Source organism: Pantherophis guttatus, chromosome 16 (assembly GCF_059756535.1).
Source record: "Pantherophis guttatus breed Tessera chromosome 16, ASM5975653v1, whole genome shotgun sequence".
Lineage (NCBI taxonomy): Eukaryota > Metazoa > Chordata > Lepidosauria > Squamata > Colubridae > Pantherophis > Pantherophis guttatus.
In genome coordinates, this window is record NC_142078.1 from 15,223,482 (window position 1) to 15,248,799 (window position 25,318).

The following is a 25,318-nucleotide window of genomic DNA, read 5'->3' on the forward strand; positions in this document are numbered from 1 at the left end:
AGATAGATAGATAGATAGATATAGAGATGATAGATATAGAGAGACAGATAGATATACGATATAGATTAGATAGAGATAGATAGATAGCTACATATAGATAGGTATAGATAGAGACAGATAGACATGATAGAGATAGATTAGACAGATAGATATAGATAGATACAGATAGAGATAGATAGATAGATAGATAGATAGATAGATAGATAGATAGATATAGAGACAGATAGATATACGATAGAGATAGATAGATAGATAGATAGATAGATAGATAGATAGATACAAAAATAAATGTCTCTGTTCACATCACACTCTTAGCCTGATTACTGAGTCTGCTCAATACAAGCTAATCAAACAGGCTGGGTCCTCACAACACGCCAAGCCACAAACACAAACCAGGGTTAATACAAACCATGCCAACCACGTGACACAAACAAGGTTAGTCTGCCCTAGATAAATATACGGGGAGAACGCAGCTTCTGTGTTACTAATGAGTCCCTTAGGAATAGGGCGGTATATAAATTAATTAATTAATTAATTAATTAATTAAATAAATAAATAAATAAATAAATAATGGAAGATTATAGTTTTTCACTCAAATGACCCTGTTTCTCTTGCTGGAATGCATAGAATGAATGAAAAGAAGTTTAAATGCCCTCTGCACATGCTCAGAGGCACTCTCTGGGCTCAGAAACCCAGCTGACTTTAGACCCCCCACCCAGAAATTCAAATGCCCTCTGCACATGCTCAGAGGCACTCACTTAAAATAACAGATATATATTTTAGCCCCAAGAGGGGTGCTCCAAGTTGCCCCCCCCCAAGTTTGACAAGCGAACGGAAGTAGCTAGTTCCTCTTCCGGTCCCGCCCCCAACCAACCCCCCCCTCCCTCCCGCGCTCTCACCCCCCCGTCGGAGACACGAAGTCGGCATCCTCCTCCTCGGCGCCCCCGAACATTTTTTTTTTGCCGGTCCGCCTCGCCCGGCTGCTTCCGTGCTTGGCGGCAGTGTCGTAAAAGCGCCCTGTGGGCGAAGTCCGGCCCACTCTAGGAAGCGGCTCCGGGGGCACGTGACCCAACTACGGCACCCGGGGAGGCCCAAAATTCTCCCCTCCCCGCAACGCGCCGCACGTTCCTGCTCTTTCAAAGAGCGAAACCAGGCTGGCCACAAAAAAGAGGGGGCGGGGGAAAAAAAAAAAGAGGAGGAGGAGGGAGCGGCTCTAAGCCAATCGGGACGCTCGTCCGGGCAAGGTGACGCGGCCTCCGGCCAATCCGCGCGCGGAGGGGGCGGGTCCGGCTGAAGAAGGGGAGACACGTCTGAAGGGAGGTCAAAGCAGAGACGGCGGAGCAGGCGGCCGGTCAGTGAGTGAGTGACCCCCCCCTCCAAGCTTTGGTTTTTATGCAGACGGGGGTGGGGGGGGGAGCAAGGATAGAAGCGTCCAAAAAAATCCCACCCCCCCCGCCCCATCCTTTAATAATAAAATTTGGGAAACCCCCCCCCCCGGACTACAAAACCCATGGCTCCCCGCGCCTCTGGAAAGTATGGGCTTTGTAGTCCCCCCCTCCCTCCCTGTGGAATGGAACCCCCCCACCCCACCCACCCCCGACAGAACAGCATGGGAAGCTGCGCCCCCGCAGCTTTTTTTAAAAGATTATTTTATTTTATATAATATTATTTATGTCTTTATTTTTATGCATTTATTGTATTTATTTATTTTATCTATCTACCTTTATCTCTCTATCAATCATCTCTCTCTCCCTTTTCTATATTTATCAATCTATCTTCTCTTTCTATCTATCTTCTCTTTCTCGCTATCTATCTATCTTTATCTCTCTATCAATCGTCTCTCTTCTATATCTCTCTTCTCTTTCTATCTATCTATCTATCTTCTCTCTTCTATATCTCTATCTTCTCTTTCTATCAATCCTCTCTCTCTCTCTTCTATATCTCTATCAATCTATCTTCTCTTTCTATCTATCTTTTTCTCACTATCTATCTATCTTTATCTCTCTATCAATCATCTCTTCTATATCTATCTATCTTCTCTTTCTATCTATCTATCTTCTCTCTCTACCTTTATCTATCAATCATCTCTCTTCTATATCTCTATCTTCTCTTTCTATCTCTATCTTCTCTCTCTATCAATCCTCTCTCTCTCTTCTATATCTCTATCAATCTATCTTCTCTTTCTATCTATCTTTTTCTCGCTATCTATCTTTATCTCTCTATCAGTCATCTCTTCTATATCTATCTATCTTCTCTTTCTATCTATCTATCTTCTCTCTCTACCTTTATCTATCAATCATCTCTCTTCTATATCTCTATCTTCTCTTTCTATCCCTATCTTCTCTCTCTATCAATCCTCTCTCTCTCTTTTCTATATCTCTATCAATCTATCTTCTCTTTCTATCTATCTCTATCTTCTCTCTCTCTCTCTCTACCTTTATCTCTCTATCAATCATCTCTCTTGCTCTTCTATATCTCTATATCTATCTATCTATCTTCTCTTTCTCACTATCTATTTATCTTTATCTCTCAATCATCTCTCTCTCTTCTATATTCTATATCTATCTTCTCTTTCTCACTATCTATCTTTATCTCTCTATCAATCATCTCTCTTCTATATCTATCTATCTATCTTCTCTCTCTCTTCTATCTTTCTCCATCTATCTATCTATCTATCTATCTATCTATCTATTTATCTATCTATCTATCTCTTCTCTCTCTCTCACTCTCTATCTACCTTCCCTTTCTCTCTATCTTCTCTCTCTCTCTCTCTATCTTTTCTCTCTTTCCCTCTCTCTCTATCTATCTCTCTTATCTATTTATGGAGTCTTTGCCAGTGCCTGTCCTGGCTGGGGATGATGGGAGTGGAAGTCCAAAGCATCTGGAGGAAAGAGTGTTGAGGGGAGGGAAGAGTGGGAGAGAAAACAAAAGTGGGGGGGGGGGAACAGAGGAGGGGAAAGAAGTAGCCATTGAGGATCAATCTGTGCTCCAGTGCTGGAATCCACCCACTCACCCATGCTTTCATCTTGTGCAATATGCCCGCAAACCCCAATTGGATGGGTGGGTGGATTCGAACCCTGGATCCATCCCTAATCTCTGTGGGAACACAGCCTGATCGGGGTGTGTGCTGAGTTCATTCCTCGTGCCAAACCCAGGTGCAAGCTTTGCGCCAGCCCAGCGCAGCAACGTAGCTCAATTGGATTTTATTCCCTTTATTTATAAAATGTATAGGCTTCCCCATCTTTACCCTCCAGGTGTATTTAATCAGCTCCGTTAATCGGAAAAAAATTGCAATTGTAAGCAGCCCAGAGTCATGGGAGGAAATAGGCGGCTGTAGAACAAATATTGAAAACGATCGAATAAATAAGTAAACGGGGATGGAGTTGGCAAAAGAGGATCCAGGCTGAGAAGGAAGGCATTGAAGGAGAAAACTCGCCCTGAATGGCATCCTCCAGACTCAACGCCTTAACAGCCCTCTGCGGAAATTCTGCTGTACAGCTTGACAAAAGAGATTTGTGTGGTGGTGTGTTAAAAACCAGGGATTCACACAAAGGATTCAGAAGTAGCGTTGGTTGTTCTTATTACGGTGCGGTCTTTGCTGCTCTTTAAGCTTGGCTGTTTTCTTTGCGGACCTTTCATTACCCAGCTAGGTAACATTATCAGCGCTAGAAGGGAGTGGGGTTTGTGGAGTGAAGGAGAAGGGGAGGAAGAGGAAGAGGTGGAGAGAGATGACAGTGGGGTCCTTGGTGCTCTCTGAGCTTGGCTGTTTTCTTGCAGACCTTTCATTACCCAGCTAGGTAACATTATCAGTGCTAGAAGGGAGTGGGGTTTACGGAGAGGAGGAGGTAGAGGACTTGGTGCTCTCTGAGCTTGTTGCTTTCTTGCAGAACTAGGTAACGTTATCAGCGCTAGAAGAGAATGGGGTTTGCTCCCTGTTTATATGCAACATAATGTACAATATAATGTGTAATATATAACTTGGCTCTTCTAGGGCCAAAAGAGAAAACGATCAAAGGGGAGAAATTGAAAGGAAATTGGAAAGAAGCACAAATTGGAGGAGGGGGCTTTCAGGGGTGTGGGTAACCAAGATAGCTTGAGGGAAGAGGGTGTAGATGGGTGTAGAGGGTGTAGAGAACAGCAGGACGGGAAAATAAAAGAGATGTATATTGGAGACCCTGTTGAAAAAGAAAAGCAAGGAAACCAGGAAGATTTCAAGAGATGGGTAGGTGGGTAGGTAGGTAGGTAGGTAGGTAGATAGGTAGATAGATAGATAGATAGATAGATAGATAGATAGATAGATAGGATAAAGAAGAAAGAAAGAAAGGAAGGATAAAGAAGAAAGAAAGAAAGATAGACAGGATAAAGAAGAGAGAAAGAAAAAGAAAGAAAGAAAGATAGATAGATAGGATAAAGAAGAAAGAGAAAGAAAGAAAGAGAAAGAAAGATCGATCGATCAATCGATAGATAGATAGATACCATAGATACCAGGAAGATTTCAAGAGATGGGTGGGTAGGTAGGTAGGTAGGTAGATAGATAGATAGATAGATAGATAGATAGATAGATAGATAGATAGGATAAAGAAGAAAGAAAGGAAGGATAAAGAAGAAAGAAAGAAAGATAGATAGGATAAAGAAGAGAGAAAGAAAAAGAAAGAAAGATAGATAGGATAAAGAAGAAAGAGAAAGAAAGAAAGAAAAAGAAAGAAAGATTGATCGATCGATCGATCAATCGATAGATAGATACCATAGATACCAGGTAGATTTTAATGCCCAGAGTCAAATTGCCAACCTCCTGAAATCGGGTTGATTCCCCTTTTGCCCACCTTCCTGGCTTAGAGGTTTCAAGAACTTCCCAATCTCCAGAAATCAATCCACGTATATATTGGCACTGGGAAATGTATGTTTCCGGGAGTGGGGGGGGGTCTCCCTCCCTATGAAGGAGTGGCGCTGGAATGTGTTTTTCCCCCCCCCCCTTCCTTCTCAGCCTTGAGGACTGCTGGAGGTTTTTCTAGAGAGGATGCCAAGCAAAGTTAAAGAAACATTCCACGCGTCTCTTTCTCTCCCTCCCTCCCTCCCTCTCTCTCTTTCTCTCTCTCTGTGCAAAGATTCTTTTCTGGGATGGTTGTGTGAAAATGTCCGGCTGGCTGGCTGCTGAGTTTTAAGCCTTTGTGGTTTTTGTAGGCTTCGGCTGCAGTTTGTGAAATCGGGCTGTAGCTGGAGACTCACACCTCTTCTGTGTATGTGTGTGTGTGTGTGTCTTTTATCCAGGCATGTAGCCAGCTTCTTGACTAGCTTACGAGGCCTTTGGGCACAAAACTGGCTTGGCAGTTCTCTTGGCATTGAGCAGTGATTCATTCTTTCTTTCTCTCTTTCTTTCTTTCTTTCTTTCTTTCTTTCTTTCTTTCTTTCTTTCTTTCTTTCTCTCTGATAACGTCTCTAGGAACTCAACCTTCACTAAAGATCCTTTTAAAACAGGTTTAGGAAGAGCCTTAAGAATGACCTGATCTTTATTATCTGGCACAATTTTATTCTTTCTTTCTTTCTTTCTTCCTTCCTTCCTTCCTTCCTTCCTTCCTTCCTTCCTTCCTTCCTTCTCTTTATTTCTTTCTTTCCTTCCTTCCTTCCTTCTCTTTATTTCTTTCCTTCCTTCCTTCTTTCCTTCCTTCCTTGATTTCACACGATATCTTCATAGTAAGACATGAAACTTTAGGAGAGGAGAAAAGCATCTCTCCACTGGTGGATGTAATCCCTTATTTCCCCCAGTCCCCCCACCTTCCATGAATATTCTGCCCCTCCCCTCATTTTGTAGCCGCTACCTGAGAAGCAGAAATTTGCTCTGGTTCTCTGTCTTACCTGTAGCAGGTACTGAGCTAAACCTCGTTGCAGGATACCTGTCTATTCTCAGGATGCCAGAAGGGCGTAACTGATTCTTCTCAGAGCCGCACCTGTACGGGTTAGTCCTCGACTTAACGACCACAATTGAGCCCCAAATTTCTGTTTGTTAAGTGAGCTTTGCCCCATTTGGGGCAGCCAGATTCACTTTGCGCCCGTCATTTGCTAAATTTAACAATGGCAACGATTCACTGAACAAGAAAAGGTCGTAAAACGGGGCGAAGCTCACTTTAAAAAAAACTTGTCTCGTTTCGCCGTGGAAAATCTCGGGCTCCATTGTGGTCGTAGGTTGGCCTGCTGCTTTAGCTGTTGCGTCAAAACACCTGGCAGCGAGATTGTTCTGTTGTTCTTTTTCGCGTTCTTAGGTGACTGACCCACCCAGATCTATCTGATCTTAGGTTGCGTGTTTACCAAAACCGAAATCCGCAAAGCGCCCTCCCTCCTTTTCCATTGCAGCCCTCTCTTGTTTCAAGAGCTTTCGGAGTGGCGTTTCTGCTGAGTAAATAATCCGTGTGTGTGCATTTTTTCTCTCTCTCTCTCCCCCTTCCTTTGCAGTGAGCAAACACCAATATTTTGTGTCGAGGAGTTGGAAAAAACGCTGAGTGGGTGTTACTGGAATTGCCCCGAGCAGGAACCAGGAAGAAAGTTTTATCTATTATCTATTTACGACTGATCCGCCGTGTTGCTGGAAGCGCCGTCTTTGCCTTCCTTCATCTAAAAGGTAAATGTAAAAGGTACCAGTACTTTGTGCTGTCAGGTTCCTGAAAAAAATACCTTTCTGCTCAACGTTAGTAGAACTCTGTGGACTTCAACTCCTAGAATTCTTCCTGTTGGCTGGGGAATTCTGGGAGTTGACGTTCGCACCTCTTAAGAAGGTCAAGGTTGAGAGACCCTGGATTAACGGGTCTCTAGGATAAAAAGGGACATGGTGGCTCAGTGGCTAAGACGCTGAGCTTGTCGATCGGAAGGTCGGCAGTTCAGCGGTTCGAATCCCTACTGCCGCGTAACAGGGTGAGCTCCCGTGACTTGTCTCAGCTTCTGCCAACCTAGCAGTTCGAAAGCACGTAAAAAAAAATGCAAGTAGAAAAATAGGCACCACCTTTGGTGGGAAGGTAAGAGCATTCCGTGCGCCTTTGGCGTTGAGTCATGCCGGCCACATGACCACGGAGACGTCTTCGGACAGCGCTGGCTCTTCGGCTTTGAAACGAAGATGAGCACCGCCCCCTAGAGTCGGGAACGACCAACACATATGTGCGAGGGGAACCTTTACCTTTAGGATAAACGGGAACAAGGTTATATAGCAAAAAAAAAAGAGGTTCTAAGTAAGGGAATAGAACGGAAAAGGAGCCTAAATTTAGGATTATCAAGGAAATAAGCTAGGGCGTTTAAACGTAGGGCGTTTCCAAAAAAAATACTGGCGATTCTTCTGGATGATCCATGTGTTTGTTTTTTTAAAAGCCAGGGCCGTATTATTCGAGGGGGAAGAAGCTTAGCTCTAAATGAGATCTGACTTTACGGCATGAAAGTCAACATTTGATGTGCTTTCCGAAGTAGTGTGTTTTTTTTTTCCAGCTGTGTCATCTGCTGGGTAATTTTGTGACGTGACAATAAGATTGGGGGGGGGGGGGGTTTGCGGGGAGCTTTTAATAGATTACCGGGATGTGCAAAAGTGTGCGGGAGAGATAATTTTTGCACCACCTTGAATCCGAGGCCATAAAGGGCTGGCAAGAGACAACTCAGCAATTACAAAGTTCGCAGGCTTGAGAGATGAGGCGTCCTCCTGTCCCCGGATAACTCCGGAACCAATTCCAGGTGACCTCATCAAGGTGATCCCTTCTTGCCTCCCAAACCAAGGTTATCTCGTGATCAGACGGATCGAGTGGCTTGACCAAACGAGCAGTTAGAATAATGCCGGGGGGGGGGGGAGGATTATTTCAAAAAAGTATTTTGATTTGGCATGCAAAAGCTAGTCCGGATCAGCTGTTTTTGTTTTTTGTTTTCATCCTGGGCCAGTAAAAGAATTTTCCCTAGCAGGATTTGGGGACAGGATTTGAATCAGCACCTCATTTCAGCTCCTCGTTTCGTTAATGACCTTTTACGTTTTTTATTTATTTTTTTGTCGGCGTATTCAAATGTACAGTCTTTTGTCCATCATTAATCATTATTCATTCATCTTATTCTTTAACTTCCATTTGCTTATTAGTTGTTCGGGTCTGCTCTTCTACCTTTTCCTTCCTTTATTTTAATACAACCTGTCCTTTTTTTTTTTTTTAATTTGATTTATATGCTGCCCTTCTCCGGAGACTCAGGGCGGCTTACAATGCGTTAAGCAATAGCCTTCGTACTTTTGTATATTTATACAAAGTCAGCTTATTGCCCCCACAAACTGGGTCCTCATTTAACCTACCTTAGAAAGGATGGAAGGCTGAGTCAACCTTGAGCCTGGGGATAATTCGAACCTGCAGAAATTGCAGGCAGCTGTGTTAATTACAGGATGCATTAAACCACTGTACTACCAAGGCTCTCTCTTCCCTTCTCTCTCCTTTTCTGTTTCTTTCTACTTTCCTCATTCCTCCTCTCCTTCCCTTTTCTACTTCCTCTCCTCTTCTCTCCTCTCTTCTTCCTCCCTTTCTTACCCTCTCTCCTCCTCTTTCCCCCTTCTTTCTTCCCCTCCTTTTCCCGTTCTTCTTTTCTTCTCTTCTCACCTCCCAACTCTCCTCCCTCCCCCTCTTTACTCCTCTCCCCTTTTCCACTCCCTTGTTGTTTCCTTTTTCAATTCAATCTGAGATGCGTATTCGAGCAGCCCCGATTTTTATTCACATATATCTTCAATTCCTTTTTTACTTTATAATCGGGTCGTTTTGGCTCCTCGTTTCGTTAATGGTCGGGGCTGTAGAAATGCTCTATTCAGAGCGTTTCCAAGTACGCTGACCTCTTGGTGATGGCACCGAAGAAGAAGTAGAGAGAGAGAGACTGTAAAATCTGTGCAATTTTCTCCGTTAATGATTACTTCTGAGTGTACACAGTGGAGGCTTGCCGACTGCCCGGCTTGGAAGCAACGTGATAGTCTCAAAGCATTTGATCTAGCAAAAAACATTGCAGCCAAAGGCGGGAAGAGGATTTTTTTCACCCCAGTGGGGAGGCCGGGTTAGAACCAGCGGGGAGGAAGGGTGTGAGACAACTGGCTGGCTCTGGTATTGCCCTCCAGGTGTTTTTTTTTTTTGGGCGACAGCGCCATCCTTTCTAGCCAACATGGCATCCGAAGGAACTGTGACCTCAAGAATCTTCATCTTCTCCTTCCTTCTACAAGGAAGAGGCGCCTTATTTTCCTGTCTGTCTGTCTGTCTGTCTGTCTATCTTATCTATCTCATCTATCTATATCTCTATCATCTACTGTATCTATCTAATCTATCTCATCTATCTATATCTCTATCAGCTACTGTATCTATCTAACTATATCTATCTACAGTATCTATCTATCTATCTCTCTATCTATCTATCTATCTATCTATTCTCTATCATCTCTCTCTCTCTCTCTCTCTCTCACTAACTAACTAACTATCTATCTAACTATATCATCTATCTATCTATCTACAGTATCTGTTTCCCCCAAAATAAGACATCCCTGATAATAAGCCCAATCGGGCTTTTGAGCGCATAGCAATAAGGCCAAGCGCTTTTTTCAGGGTTCAAAAAATATAAGACAGGGTCTTATTTTTGGGGAAACATGGTATCTGTCTGTCTGTCTGTCTGTCTGTCTGTCTATATCATCTATCTATCTACAGTATCTGTCTGTCTATGTCTATCTATCTCTATCCTCTATCATCTCTATCGTATCTATCTGTCTATCTATCTATCTATATCCATCTATCTATCTGTCTGTCTGTCTATCTCTATCCTCTATCATCTCTCTATCGTATCTATCGTATCTATCTATCTATCTATCTATCTATCTATCTATCTATATCCATCTATCTATCTGTCTGTCTGTCTGCCTGTCTATGCAACTTAGAGCTTGCAAAAGATACAGGTAGTCTTTGACCACAGTTGAGCCAAAAATTTCAGTTGCTAAGTGGGATAGTTGTTTTGCCCCATTTTACAACTTTCGGATGACCACTAAATAGTCTCATTTCTTTCCAATGTGTTTTCATTTTGGGGAGGGAAATGGGTTGAAAAGGGAACGAATATATCAGAAACTGTTCGAAAAGACATACAGTTGCACACTAGGGTTCAAAGAATACACATTCCACTTGGCTGGATGGCAAACCCCCTGTGATAGACAGGGGTGTGCGCTCTTCACAAAAGCACGCATGGCTATAATTGTCGTAATTAACTTCCGTTATCAAGATTTGTCTCTTGCCCTTGTTCTTCTCTCGACATGACCCAGCTCTTATCTCACGCTGATAACTCCTGAATGCAGAAGGAGTCTAGTCACTCCCCAAACACAATAGAGCAGGGGAGAAATGCTCCCGGTTCGGACCGGATCGCCTGATCCGGTAGCGATGGAGGTGGGTGGTTCGGAGAATGTATTCAAAAACACCGAAGTGGGTTTTATTTGGAAGCTGTTTGGGATTGGCAGAGGCTGGTAGGAAATTGAATAAATGGGAACAGCATTTCGATCTCATGAAGTTTGGAGGTTTAGTTGCAACTGGCATGACACTGTTAATGAAAAGCCTTGGGTTTCCACTTTTAGAGTACAGATGGCGAAATAAATAAGCACTGCGAAATAAATATAATATTCCCCACACGGAAAGTATCAGAGACATACACAAGATGCTGTTTGAGGTTTAATTGTAGCATTGTATTTTTGCTTCTTTGCATCCTGCTTTTATTATTCATTGTTATTATTATTATTAGCCTTTATTGTCATTGTACATCATGCATACAAGGAAATTGGTTTTGCCTCTACTGGTGCAATCCATAACAACAACAACAAAAAAAAAATACAAGAAAACATGAATAGCATAGAAAATAATACGTATACAAGTAATTTGGGGGGGGAAAAACCTAGTCATACGTTTCCCTATGTACGTGGAGTGATTGTGATTGTGTTTAGGAGTCTGACAGCCCATGGATAAAAGCTGTTTTTAAACCTGTTTGTCCAGGGGTTTTTAGCTTGAAATAGATCTATACTAGTCTCCCTTTACTTCTTTATCAGCGAAATATTATATATATTTATATATATATATATAAAGGTAAAGGTTCCCCTTGCACATATGTGCTAGTCATTCCCGACTCTAGGGGGCGGTGCTCATCTCCGTTTCAAAGCCGAAGAGCCAGCGCTGTCCGAAGACGTCTCCGTGGTCATGTGGCCGGCATGACTCAACACCAAAGGCGCACGGAACGCTGTTCCCTTCCCACCAAAGGTGGTCCCCATTTTCCTACTTGCATTTTTTACCTGCTTTCGAACTGCTAGGTTGGGAGAAGCTGAGACAAGGAACGGGAGCTCACCCCGTTACGTGGCACTAGGGATTCGAACCGCCGAACTGCCGACCTCTCGACCGACAAGCTCAGCGTCTTAGCCGCTGAGCCACCGCATCCCTTTTTATATATAAACATTATATAAATGATTTCCACCAATAATTCCAGGCAGCGAACAAATCCATCACACCAGCCTCTTTTTCTTCTTTTTTTCCTTCTCAAAAAAAAAACCGTCGGGGTTCCTCATTCAGTTCGGGTGCTGTTTCGTTCCTTGTTTAAAATTCCCCTCCGAAAGACGAAACCTTCCTATTGTATCGGCGTTTTTGCAGGTAACAACAAGGGAGGATAAATTGATCCGAACAGGCGCAATTTGGCAAAGGAAAAGCTTTCTCAAGAAGTTGTAATCTGCTTTATGTGCCTGGTTTGGACGAACGAGTTTTAATTTTTTTCCTACGGCCGGCTTTCTTCGTGGGAACTTACGCGCAGGTGGTGTTCCATTTCAGTCCTTATTATCATTAAATTGGCCGCGATCCCAGGGAGCTCGTTCAACTGGCCCAAAACTTTCTGCGCACCGAGTCAGATTTTTTGCTTTGTTGGTGTGCCATGACTAGGAACAGGCCGTTTGAAGCTCCCTTTTAAGTTTCTAGACAATTTGGCGGCACAGGAAAGAAAGCAACTTATATATCCTGAATAAAACAAGCCAAAAAAAATATATACATATAAATGTCTATGATTGTATGTTTTTCTTCTTCGTTTTCCCACGAGGAAAAAAAGCATCGCCTGATCGCTGGAGATAGGATTCAAAATAGGCTCTCTTCCGTTTTTCTGTGGAAGTAAGGGTTGTTTTGTTTTGTTTTGTTTTAAAAAGACGCTTTAAAGAATGCAGCTGAGGTTAACCCCAGCGGCTTTGATTTCTACGGATATTCAAGAATTGGAGCAGACTCCCTGCGTTGAAGAGGTGGGGAGGGAGGAAACAAATCAATTTCAGTTATTTTTTAAAAATAATAAAAATAATTATGGTCTCGGCATTGGACGTCGAGCTTAAAGAGACTCTTTCAAAAAAGATAGATAGATAGATAGATAGATAGAGAAATATAGAGATATAGAGATAGAGATAGAGTGATGAGAGAGAGATATCTAGATAGAGATAGAGAGATTTATTTATTTATTTATTAGTCATATTTCTATGCCGCCCACTCTCCAAGGACTCTGAGTGGCTTACACCAAAGACGGTATACTAAATAGCATATTGCCCCCTAACAATCTGGGTCCATAGATAGATAGATAGATAGATAGATAGATAGATAGATAGATAGATAGATAGATAGATAATGTAGGTAGGTAGGTAGATACAGAATAAAAGATTTGGAAGGGGCCTTGAAGGATAGATTCAGCTTCCTGATTAAATATGTATGTATGGAAGTTAGGTAGGTAGGTAGATAGACAGACAGACCGACCGACAGAGTTGGAAGGGACATTGTAGGTCATATAGTCCACCCCCACCCCACCCCACCCTCCAAAGCAGGAGACCTTACACCATTTCTGACACAATTACAGTTGGGACCAGATTTTCCGCTGCTAAGCAAGACGCTTTTTAAGCGAGTTGTGTCCATTTTGTCCACCTTTTGAGGGGGGGGGATGGTTGTTAAGCGAATTGCTGAAGCCGTTAAAGTGAGCCGTGCGGTTTTTAAATGAATCTGGCTTCCGTCTTTGACTTTGCTTGTCGGACGCTGGCTGGGAAGGTCGCAAAAGGGGATCCCGTGCCGATTGTCAAGCACCAAATTTTGATCCCGTGGTCCGTGGGGGGTCTTTTTTTCCGCGCCATTGTAACTTTGGATGACGGTCGTAAGTCGAGGATTTGTCTGTACAGGAGGGATCAGCGAGTCGGTCTCTGCGTTTTTGAGGGCATTTCATCTTGGAAAGCAAAACAATTTTTAGCAAAGGCAGGTTGAAGAAGTAGGCTGCAGATAGGACGCTGGCCATGTCTAAGGATTCAACATGCCCAGAAAAGAGATTTATCTTCTAGAAGATCTACTTAGGATTTGGTTTTTAATCCAAAGCAATTTTAGAATGTTTTCCCTCTCAGCCCTGAAGACATTAATTAACGACACCTGACTTGTTATCAGGCGCCAAAAGTTAATTGCTAAGAACTGGAAAAATCAGTTTCGTTACGTGTAGGAATTAATAAAATCTGACAATTAGCAGAGATACCCGTACTTGCTGTGTGGTTAGACCGAGAGATCTTGAAGGGAAGAATGCTACATGATTGAAAGGACAGGATTCCTTCATTGTAAGAAACTTTACCAATAAAGGAGAATATTTGTAGCTCAGGATTGAAATGAGATGTCCTTAGTGCTCTCTGAGCTTGGTGATTTTCTTGGAGACGTTTCATGACCCAACTAGGTAACAACATCAGTGCTAGAAGGGAATGGAGTTCGGAAAGAGGAGGTGGTATTCAGCCGGTTTGTTGTGTTGTGGCTTGGCGACCTACGAAACCGGCCCATGTGGATCCTTTGACAAGATAGGGTGCCAATCCCCAAAAGAGCTAAGTTAGCAATTAAGATAAGTGTGTTATGTAAAACCTGTTGGTTGTGAGATGCCTTTCGAGTACACAAAACAGCAATTATCTCAGTTTTATTTTTGTTTTTGTCTCAAAACTGCAAGCTTTGGCTCAAATTGTTTCCAACCTCACTTTTGTTTAAAAAAAACAAAGACACGGTTTGTTTATTCTTTTGAAAAAGCTAAATAAATTGCATTGAAAGGGAAGGTTAGTTCCCCATCCCCGATACACTTCGTTCCAAAGCAAGCCACGTTTTGATTTAGCCCATCACGGGAACTTAGTTAGCCGTGAGCTTTTTCATTTCGTTTGTTTCTGTACACATTTGCTCCTGAATCTTGGTAACTTTATGGAGCCTGGTTGTGCCAGGGCTGTCTACCTGCCTGTAACTATTACGGAGTTGTAATAAACTTCTATTTGTGTCATTATCAGCGATAACATCGGGTCAGCCTGTCTTTTGAATCCTTTCCAGGTTTCCAAACATCAAAGTCCAGGAAGTTATAAATGAAGGAACTGCTGGTAGTCTCCATAAGAAAGGAAGAAACAAAAGAGGGAGGAAGGAAGAGAAAGAGAGAGGGGGGGGAGAAAGAAAGAAAGAAAGAAAGAAAGAGGAAGGGAGGGAGGGAGGGAAGGAAGGAAGGAAGGAAAGAAAAAGAAAGAAAGAAAGAAAGAAAAAAGAGAAAAAGAAGGAAGAAAGAAAGAAAGAAAGAAAGAAAGAAGAAAGAAAGAAAAAGAAAGAGGAAGGGAGGGAAGAAGGAAGGGAGGGAGGGAATGAGGGAGGGAGGAAGAAAGAAAGAAAGAGAAAGGAAGGAAGAAAGAAAGGGAGGAAGGAAGGAAGGAAGGAGGAAGGAGGGAGGAAGGAAGAAAGAAAAGGAGGGAGAGAGAAAGAAGGAAGAAAGAAAGAAAAAGAAAGAGGAAGGGAGGGAAGAAGGAAGGAAGGGAGGGAATGAGGGAGGGAGGAAGAAAGAAAGAAAGAGAAAGGAAGGAAGGAAGAAAGGGAGGAAGGAAGGAAGGAGGGAGGAAGGAAGAAAGAAAAGGAGGGAGAGAGAAAGAAGGAGGAAGGAAGGAAGGAAGAAAGGAAAGAGGGAGGGAAGTAAAAGAAAGAGGAAGGAAGGAAGAAAAGAAAGAAAAAGGAAGAAAGATGGATAGATGGAGGTCCCCCTAGCTTGGAGCAGCTGGTGACAAAAATTTCCAAATTTTGTTCAGCTTCCTGCCACCTCGTCCCCCACTGCCATCGCCTAAGCTTTACCAATTGCTTGTATTTTCTTCTTTCCCCGGTTTGAGGCTGGCGATGGCCAGTGATGAGATTAAATAAATTAGATTTTGTCCTCCTGCCTGCTTATCCCCTCCATCTTAATGCGTTTAGAGGCCAAGGAGAACGGCGTTTTGTTCTCAGAAGGGAGGCATCCATCGCTGGGGGCACCCGAAGACCTTCCTGCGATACAGACTCAGTTGGCCCTAATGTGATTGAAGAGATCTGTTTCCAATAAAATTAGGAGCTATCCAGGACGACGGTGGTTTTTCGCGGATATTTGGCTTTCGGGTTAATTCGATTTCAAACGGAGCTCCAGCACGACGGAGGCCCGCGGCATTCTTGCTTTTTCACTTTTATCAATTTAGACCAGAGGTCAGCAACCTGCAGCTCTGGAGCCGCATGTGGCTCTTTCTTATTAAAATTTATTTAATCATTTTAAATTTTTAATTAATGTTTGTCTTGTGTTTTTAAATAGGCTGTACACACCGCCCTGAGTCCTTCGGGAGAAGGGCGATATAGAAATAAAATTATACTTATACTTAATTATACTTTCACCCCTCTGCTGCGGCTCCCTGTCACTCAAAATATGCATCCCAACCGCCAATCTACGACACCCACCGGTACGCGATTTATTGAGCTTTTCAACCTCCGGCAGGCCAACCATGGATAAATTCAAGAAAAGTTTCAGAAGAAAACAGAACATTTAATTCAACTACATATGGTAGTTTTGTGGCCGCTCGAGAAATAGTCAGGCACAGGAAGGTTTTTGTGGCTCCCGGTGTTTTCTTTTCTGTGGGAAACGGGTCCAAATGGCTCTTTTGAGTGTTTAAGGTTGCAGACTCCTGACTTCTGCGGCTTCTCAGTAGAAAATGGATTTTTGAAAGGGATCCCTCGAGTCTTTTAAACTATTTTGATCCAAGCCGGGTCAGGAGTGACTCGGTATTTTGGAGGCGAATATTTGTAGCTCGGGGGTTGAAATGCAAGAACCGTCGGTGCTCTTCGAGCCTGGTGGTTTTCTTGCAAACTTTTCATGACCCAAACTAGGTAACGTCGTCAGTGCTGGAAGGGAGCAGGGTGTGTGGAGTGGAAGAGATGGAGAAGAAGAGGGAGGGGGGGAAAGGACTCTGGAGTCTTCAATGCTCTCTGAGCTACGTTGCTTCCACGTTTCATTACCCAACTAGGTAACATCATCAGTGCATGGATGGTAATGAAGCATCTGGAAGGAAACGACCAAGCTCAGAGAGCATCTATTTTACTTTCTTGGTTACTTTGCGTGATTCTTTCTATTCCTCATCGTTGCAGTACGGAAAAGTCGCCCTTGCCTGAATGTTGTTTTAACACCAGCCAATGAATTTTGCAGGCGCTCATCGATTTATCCTCTTCCTCGTGAGCCGAGATGGACCATCCTGAGCACCACGCCCATATGGCCCACATGGACCACAACGTGAGTGGCACAGCAAGGCCCACCATGGATCCTCACGCCCACCATCACCCCACGAAAAGCCCCGGACACATGCACGGCGGAATGATGGTAAGTGTAAGCTGTTGGGCTAAGCCTGAAGCAAGAAAAGACAAGGAAATTACATGCCCCTCCATACCTGGCCTTCCATTCTCCTTCTCCTAATATCATCATCCTCTTTTAACGACGTCGTAATCCCTTGCGGGGTGGAGTCTGGGCAGCTAAATGGAGCTGAGTGTTTACTGGCCGGATGCCTTTCCTGTCGCCAATGCGGAGTTTTGTTCAGCAGATATATATTCTCATCGTGCCCTGAGAGAGAAATATCTGCCTCTATCTAGGATCGAACTCAGAGATTATTTCATCATTTGTGTCCATTTTTATAATATCTCACTTTTTTTCCCCTTTTACCCCCCCTTCCCCCTTTCTCCTTTTACTTGGCATCATCTGGGTATTCTATTTTTTAACTGTTTTCTCCCCTCTATTCTCTATCTATTTTATCTCTATACCCTTATTCATATTTCCTTTCTAACCGATCATAAAATTTTTCCCATGTCTTGAAATACATCGACTCCTCTTCTTCATCTTTTATTCTCAGTGTTAATCTATTCATTTCTGCACATTCTAAAACGTGCAACTTTCTTAAGTGTGTGGAAAACCTGGTCCCAAGTCACTGTTTTTCAGTGTCGTCGTGACTTCAAATGGTCCCTAAAGGAATGGTGGGAATACGATGCCCGTTATTTTAAAATTGTAGACTGTAAAATTTGCAGAAAGCTGCAAACCTTTGCCCTGCTCTTCCTAATAGCATTTTGCATAGACTCCATTTCTCTCTCTCTCTGCACAGGATATGACTTTTCACTTCAGCTATCAAAACGTCCCCTTGCTGTTTTCTGGGCTCATCATCAATACACCTGGAGGTGAGTGAGGGGGAGCAGCCCGGGAGGGGGGAGCGGGGCGAATGGACGGATGAAACAGGCGGGTGAGGGTCAGCGGGTAGGTGGGGTGATGTGGGCGGGGCAGCCTCATGGTCCCACGCGGACCGGATTAATGGCTTTAGCGGGCCGTATCCGGCCTCCGGGCCGTAGTTTGAGACCCCTGTTCTGGATGGCAGCAGGCTAGTTGCTCTAGAGAGTATATTTTTTAATAAATCTGGTCTCTTTTCTTCAGAAATGGCTGGAGCGTTTGTGGCGATTTTCTTCCTGGCCATGTTCTACGAGGGCTTGAAGATCGGCCGGGAAAGCCTCCTCCGGAAGTCACAAGTCAGCATCCGTTACAACTCCATGCCTCTCCCGGGACCCAACGGCACCGTCTTGATGGAGACACACAAAACGGTTGGGTGAGCTCACGTCGCTGTTCAGCTACAAGACAGAGCAAAAGAAAAGGGCTCTGGATACGTAAAGTACCTGCACTCTTGTGGTATATGAGAACGCAAGAGCTGTGTTTTCTAGGGGAGCCACAGGGAAGCCGTTCTGGGGTCCTCGTTGTTAAAACTGGGCCTTGGCAAAACGTTTCCTGTTGATCCGTTTTTAAGCTTCAGTGTCCTTGATCAAGAGCAGAATTGCTGTCTCGGCAAAAGTTGAGGTAGGATTATTTTTGCAGCAGGCTAGAAACCAGGAGATGGCGAGATCTAGTCCTGTCTCAGGCATGAAAGCCAGCTGGGTGACTTTGGGCCAGTCACCAGGAGACAGTGAATTCTAGTTTCCTGCCTTAGGTACGAAAGCCAGCTAGGTAACTTTGGACCGAACACCAGGAGACGATGAGTTCTAGTCTCACTTTAGCCATGAAAGCCGGCTGGGTGACTTTGGGCCAGTCACCAGGAGACAGTGAATTCTAGTTTCCTGCCTTAGGTATGAAAGCCGGCTGGGTGACTTTGGGCCAATCACCAGGAGACAGTGAATTCTAGTTTCCTGCCTTAGGTATGAAAGCCAGCTGGGTGACTTTGGGCCAGTCACCAGGAGACGGTGAGTTCTAGATTCCTGCCTTAAGTATGAAAGCCGGCTGGGTGACTTTGAGCTAATTACCAGGAAACAGTGAGTTCTAGTCTCGCCTTAGACTTCAAAGCCAGCTGGGTGATTTTGGGCCAGTCACCAGGAGACGATGAGTTCTAGTCCTGCCTTAGCCGTGAAAACCAGCTGGATGAGTTTAGACCAGTCTTTCTTTCTCGGCCCAACCCACCTCACAGGGTTGTTGCTCTGCAGAAAATAGGAGGAAAGGACGCCTTAGATACGTCCCGCTGCCTGATTTCTAAAAACGAGAGAGGCTAGAAATAAACTTAAGGTTTTTGAACTTTCCAAACCGTAGCGCATTTATCTTCATTTTCCTTTCTTCCGTCCGGTTAGCCAACAGATGCTGAGCGTCCCTCACCTCTTCCAAACCGTCCTTCACATCATCCAGGTCGTGGTCAGCTACTTCCTGATGCTCGTCTTCATGACCTACAACGCTTATCTCTGCATCGCCGTAGCCGCCGGCGCTGGCGCGGGCTACTTCTTCTTCAGCTGGAAAAAAGCCGTCGTGGTCGACATCACGGAGCATTGCCATTAACGCTTCTCCTTGCCACGCCACCTTCCCCCCTCCCTCCTTCACCCTCCCCAAAGGACCAGGTTTACTAGAAGCATGCCAAGGAAAGCTGTGGGACGCCCTCCGGTTTCCGGGGGGAGAGAGGCACCCTTGTGCCTCCTGCTCCTCTCTTCCCCAAAAGCTTCAGGTCGCCGGGGAGGGGAAGACTTCTGAGCCACGGTTAAAAGAGTCGGGCGGACAGCTAAGGCCACCCACTCAAAACGATGGATGGATGAAACATTGCACACTTTTAGTCCAAAGTCCTTTTTCCAGGTCCTTTTTTTCGTACTTTTAGCAGCCTCTGTTTCTAGGAAGAAAGGAACGCAGAACCTGCTTTTTCCTTCGAGAGCACACACAATCACAACTTCTCCGAGGCCAGTAGCTTCGATCGGCAATCTAGCCGAGTGCCAACGCTGCCCCGTCCCTCTTTCCTTGAGAAGTCAGCTCTGCTTCGCTCTTGGTCAATGGCCAACTGCCGTTTTACAACTGCCAAAAAAAAAAACGGTTGTGGTAGATTGGGTTCTAGGAAGCCATTGTCTTTTTGACCCGGGAAGGTTCTAGAATCTAGGGCCTCTCCTTGCGGAGATGTTCTGGGGTGAAAAGGAACCGATTTTGCCGATTTACAGTACCCATTTCTTAGCCGTCGACGGTGACACGCCGGTGAAAAATAATGGGGAAACAAGTATGAATTTTTTAAAAAACATTTATATTTTAAATAAACCTGCAGTACAAATGTTTTTAGCTTTTTTTTTCCTGATTTTCAAGCTGGCCTAAATATTTTTTTTAAAAAAAATATTAAACCTAATCGTCATGCCCTTAAGACCCCAGTGGCTTCAAACAAAGCTGGGATACACGTGTTTGCCATCTCTCCTCCTCTACCTGGCGATTCTTGGTTCCTGTAAATTAAAATTACTTTTGAATCATGCCTGTGAGTATTTTAGGCATACCTGGATGGCCATTGGGAGACCCACAAGTTCCCCCCCAATTGTCCTGTGGGATGATACCCCTCTTCTCTTGCAAGGAAGCTAAGAGGCAGGGCTGAGGCAGCTGGGCCGTGTAGGAGCAGTTTCTCGCTTTTTAATTCCTTCCGTAGAAGGAAGAGAGTACAATCGGGATTAACGTCCGTGCGGAAAAATCAAACTTTTTTTTTGTTTTTTAAACCGACTGCCTGAGAGGGGAAAAAGTACATCCAAGCTGGAGAACTGCAACCACGGGGAATCAAAGCATCCGTGTCACCTGATGGTAAATTTGCAAGAGGCTGGCATTTTGCTTTTTCAACCAAGCCAAAAAAATAATAATTGTACTGCCTGCCAGGCTCGATTACAATCGCAGCGCTCGGAGCGCAGAAACGAAAGGATGGCGTTTTTCCAAACAGCATGTGCCGAGTAGTAAACCAGTAGCTGATTCAGCCTTTTCCACCCACTTACCCATCCCGCCTCACCGTACAATCAAGTTTTCAGTCTCTCTCTCTACCGATCTCTTTTAGAAGGCGCAAAGACTGGATTTATGATACATTTCATCTCGGCCGCGAAGTCACGTCGCAGTTCCGCCGACATCTTTGGTTAATTCCGTGGCGCTTCAACCACGGTTAACTTCCTCGGCCGCTTAACACATCCCGTCCCGTCTGCTTGCTTCTATCCATCCTGTGTAAACCCAGAGAAGGGAGTGGCTCCTTGGTTAATAATGAGCCTGACCATATAGAGACCGAGGCCAGCATTAGCAATCGGATATCTTCCGTGAAAAGTGGGAAGGGGGGAGAAATTCCAAAATCACCTGACAGCAACTTTCCCTTGTCTTTGTGGACATAAAACCTTGTCTCGTTTACTCGCTGACCGTAACCCAGTATTGTTTTTCCGTAGCTGTTATTCTAGGCTTCCTCCTTCCTCCGTTGACAGTATAACCATGAAAAATAAAATAAAATGTGCCTTAGCTATATCGCTTTCATCGGGCCGTGTAGTGGTGCCATGTAGGATGTCTTGTTTTAAATCCCTGGCTGATGGAAGTATATCCATCGGCGATCATGTGAGTGCTAATGATTACGCCTGTTGTATCTTCTAAAAGTACAGAGTGTCTTAGCCGAAAATGATGGACGCGCGATAACGTTTACAACTACCCTACGTCGTTCAGTAGAATAAAGAGATTCAACCCATCATCTGGAATTGGTCTTTTTTTAATTTTTCCTCCCCCCCCCCCCACGACAATACCCTTCTCTCGTACCGCTATCCATTTCCAAACCGGAGAAACCGGTTGGCATGTTAACACAGCTCCGACAGCGAGAGGCTGGTGTGGTGCTGCGCCAGCAGCCTGTGCAGCTGGCACTCGAGTCGGACAGTGAGGAGGCTGGAGAAGATGTGGTGCCAGAGGCGGGGATTCAGCCAGGGCCTTCAGAACCTCCAGAAGCTCCCTGAAGTGAAGAGGAAGAAGAGGAGGAGCCTCTTCTCGATGCACGGGCGCACAGAGCTGCCAAAAGGCAGGAGTGGCTCCTCAGGAGGAGGTCTCCTCGAGAGTAAGGCTTGGGGCTAATTGGCCACTCCCTTAGCCTATTTAAGGAGGAACACTGACTGAAGCAATTTGCAGGGAACAACTTCGTTCACCCTCCTTTGCGTCTTGATTTTAGTTCTCTGCAAATTGCTTCTGGGCTTTCTGCCAATCCTAGTAAGATTACGGTTATTTATTCTTTGGAGTCTTTGTAGGCTGTTAAGAAAGTTAATTAACAGCCTTTGTTTGAAAAGGACTGATTTAATTTAGTAAACTAAGGTTTGTACAGACTTTGTGTGTGCTGCGTTCTTTGGGGTCCGTAGCTGGGGCAGACCACCCTACGATAGCTCCAGAGGTGGTGTTACAGAAATAAAACACTTTTCTCCTACTACAGTATATACTGTATTTGTAGTATATATGCAGTATCTACACTATGCAAACTTCTGGAAACATCTGGAAATGTTTGCGTGCAGAGGTTATGCTAGGACAGCTCTTGCCAGAATCTTGAACATTGCTGTTGAAAGATTTAAGGCCTCTGGTTGCAAATGGGAAGTAACCATAACAGAGTTGGAAGGGACCTTTGGAGGCCATCTAGTCCAACCCCCTGCTCAAGATTTAAGTAAAGATATCCAGGGCAGGAGGGTGTCTGAAGGCGGCCTTCAGGTGCTTGCGGGGGGTAAAAAAAAACACAACCTCATTCTTTAGAGAATAGAAAAGTCTTTTTATCTTCCGGAAGGATAAAAATCCTCACGGCTCCATCTGTCCTCATCGTAAATCAGCTTGTCATAATCTCCCCTAAGCGTGCTTCGCAGACAAATACCGCTCCATCGCTCTAGAATTCGAAATTCCCAAACTGTGACGAACGGTTGCTGGGTTTAGGCTGAGGTTTGTAGCCGATCCGGTCGTGAATCACCTGCTCCCAACTCTTGTGATCGGGGTTCAAGGCCAGGGCCCCTTCGCCGTCATTGGTCGCCACCATGTCGACCTCTTCGCGCTGCTTTTTATGCGTCTGGAAAAAAAAAAAAAACAAGAAGGTACAGATACTTCAGGAAACACAACTGCAACTCTTTATGTCATACATTTAAATTCGCTGAATAATCAAATGCTTTGGAAACGGCCATGAAAGAGGGGGGGGGGGAATCAGAAATACTGTATAAGATACTGTGTGTGTGTGTGTGTGTGTGTGTGTGTGTGTGTGTGTGTGTATGGGATGATAGATACTGGATAGATACTGTAGATGGATGAATAGATACTGTAGATAGATAGATGGGAGGGAGGGGTAGGTAGGTAGGTAGGTAGGTAGAAGGATAGAAGGGAGGGATAGGTAGATGGATGGGTAGATAGAAGGATAGAAGGGAGGGATAGAAGGATAGAAGGGAGGGATAGGTAGATAGATGGATAGAAGGGAGGGATAGAAGGATAGAAGGGAGGGATAGGTAGATAGATGGATAGAAGGGAGGGATAGATAGGTACAGATACTGTAGATGGATAGATACTGTAGATAGATAAATACTGTGGATAGATGTATAGATAGTTATACTGTATAAGATAAGATACTGTGTGTGTGTGTATATATATATATATATGAGAGAGAGAGAGAGATGATAGATACTGGATAGATAGATACTGTAGATGGATGAATAAATACGATAGATTAGATAGATAGATAGATAGATAGATAGATAGATAGATAGATAGATAGATACTGTAGATGGATGAATAAATACGAGATTAGATAGATAGATAGATAGATAGATAGATAGATAGATAGATAGATACTGTAGATGGATGAATAAATACGATAGATAGGTAGATAGATAGATAGATACTGTAGATGGATGAATAAATACGATAGATAGGTAGATAGATAGATAGATACTGTAGATGGATGAATAAATACGATAGATAGATAGATAGATAGATAGATAGATAGATAGGTAGATAGATAGATACTGTAGATGGATGAATAAATACGATAGATAGATAGATAGATGATAGATAGATAGATAGATAGATAGATAGATAGGTAGATAGATAGATACTGTAGATGGATGAATAAATACGAGATTAGATAGATAGATAGGTAGATAGATAGATAGATACTGTAGATGGATGAATAAATACGATAGATTAGATAGATAGATAGATAGATAGATAGATAGATAGATAGATAGATAGATACTGTAGATGGATGAATAAATACGAGATTAGATAGATAGATAGATAGATAGATAGATAGATAGATAGATAGATAGATAGATAGATACTGTAGATGGATGAATAAATACGATAGATAGGTAGATAGATAGATAGATACTGTAGATGGATGAATAAATACGATAGATAGATAGATAGATAGATAGATAGATAGATAGATAGATAGATAGGTAGATAGATAGATAGATACTGTAGATGGATGAATAAATACGATAGATAGATAGATAGATGATAGATAGATAGATAGATAGATAGATAGATAGATAGATACTGTAGATGGATGAATAAATACGATAGATTAGATAGATAGATAGATAGATAGATAGATAGATAGATAGATACTGTAGATGGATGAATAAATACGAGATTAGATAGATAGATAGATAGATAGATAGATAGATAGATAGATAGATACTGTAGATGGATGAATAAATACGAGATTAGATAGATAGATAGGTAGATAGATAGATAGATACTGTAGATGGATGAATAAATACGATAGATTAGATAGATAGATAGATAGATAGATAGATAGATAGATAGATACTGTAGATGGATGAATAAATACGAGATTAGATAGATAGATAGATAGATAGATAGATAGATAGATAGATACTGTAGATGGATGAATAAATACGATAGATAGGTAGATAGATAGATAGATACTGTAGATGGATGAATAAATACGATAGATAGATAGATAGATAGATAGATAGATAGGTAGATAGATAGATAGATACTGTAGATGGATGAATAAATACGATAGATAGATAGATGATAGATAGATAGATAGATAGATAGATAGATAGATACTGTAGATGGATGAATAAATACGATAGATAGATAGATAGATAGATAGATAGATAGATAGATAGATACTGTAGATGGATGAATAAATACTGCAGATACACAGATACTGTAGATGAATAGATACTGTAGATAGATGATAGATGATGGAAAGAAAGAAAGAAAGATTAAGAAAAAGGAAGGAAGGAAGGAAGGAAAAATGTATCTGGAATGCCAAAAACTGCAGATCCTTGGGGAAAGGCTGCCTCTGAGCATGTGCAGAATTTTCCTAGGGCCATCAGCGCGGCCATTTCCAAAGCCACTTTTCTTTCCCCCCTCTCCCCACTTCCTTGAAAGCACTTTAAAAGCATTTCCCACGGAGAGGGTGCCTCTGAGCATGGGCAGAGTGCTCCCGGGCTCTTCTTTTTTTAAAAAAAAAAAAAACCTCTGGGGCTGGGGACTCCCCAGAGGGTCTCTCCTCCTCCTCCCCACCACCACCGCCACCCCCTACCTCCAGCTCCTTGCGGGCCCCCTCGAACTCCTCGATGTCGTCCAGCTTCAGCTCCAGCCGGGTCGGCTTCCTCCGCAGCATCCTCCCGCTGGCGGGTCCAGCGGCTCCTGCAGGCGCGCATGCGCGACACCTTCCCTTCCCAAGCCTCCCACTCCCCTCCGCCTGCCGGAAACGCGCCATAGAGGCTCG

At 43.6% G+C, this 25,318-nt stretch overlaps 3 protein-coding genes across 8 annotated transcripts in view; 1 reads left to right on the top strand and 2 right to left on the bottom strand.

The window, feature by feature from the left end:
* The window catches only part of FKBP15 (FKBP prolyl isomerase family member 15), a 36,984-nt gene extending 35,828 nt beyond the window's left edge, over positions 1-1,156 (bottom strand). For 2 of the 4 annotated variants that reach the window (XM_087879968.1, XM_087879967.1), the window contains exon 1: positions 900-1,156. In XM_087879968.1, coding sequence (XP_087736094.1) covers positions 900-952 — 53 coding nt within the window. In that variant the 5' untranslated portion in view covers positions 953-1,156. The remainder of the gene's footprint in view (positions 1-899) is intronic. The other 2 variants (XM_087879970.1, XM_087879969.1) reach the window with 1 other exon arrangement.
* Positions 1,107-21,289, top strand: SLC31A1 (solute carrier family 31 member 1). Of its 3 annotated transcripts, none has more exons than XM_034404408.3 (6): positions 1,107-1,363; positions 6,448-6,613; positions 16,486-16,656; positions 17,426-17,498; positions 17,749-17,917; positions 18,921-21,289. In XM_034404408.3, exons 3-6 carry the CDS (start codon positions 16,522-16,524, stop codon positions 19,120-19,122), a joined length of 579 nt encoding a protein of 192 aa, XP_034260299.1. In that variant the 5' UTR covers positions 1,107-1,363; positions 6,448-6,613; positions 16,486-16,521; the 3' UTR covers positions 19,123-21,289. The 3 variants fall into 3 exon arrangements, with proteins under 3 accessions (XP_034260299.1, XP_034260301.1, XP_034260300.1); XM_034404410.3 differs by having other exon boundaries at positions 1,263-1,359; XM_034404409.3 differs by having other exon boundaries at positions 1,263-1,351.
* CDC26 (cell division cycle 26) lies at positions 19,928-25,307 on the bottom strand. Its single transcript, XM_034404364.3, has 2 exons — positions 25,130-25,307; positions 19,928-22,624 (listed from the first exon to the last, which is right to left on the bottom strand). Exons 1-2 carry the CDS (start codon positions 25,208-25,210, stop codon positions 22,448-22,450), a joined length of 258 nt encoding a protein of 85 aa, XP_034260255.2. The 5' UTR covers positions 25,211-25,307; the 3' UTR covers positions 19,928-22,447.
* Between the last annotated feature and the right edge of the window lie 11 nt (positions 25,308-25,318).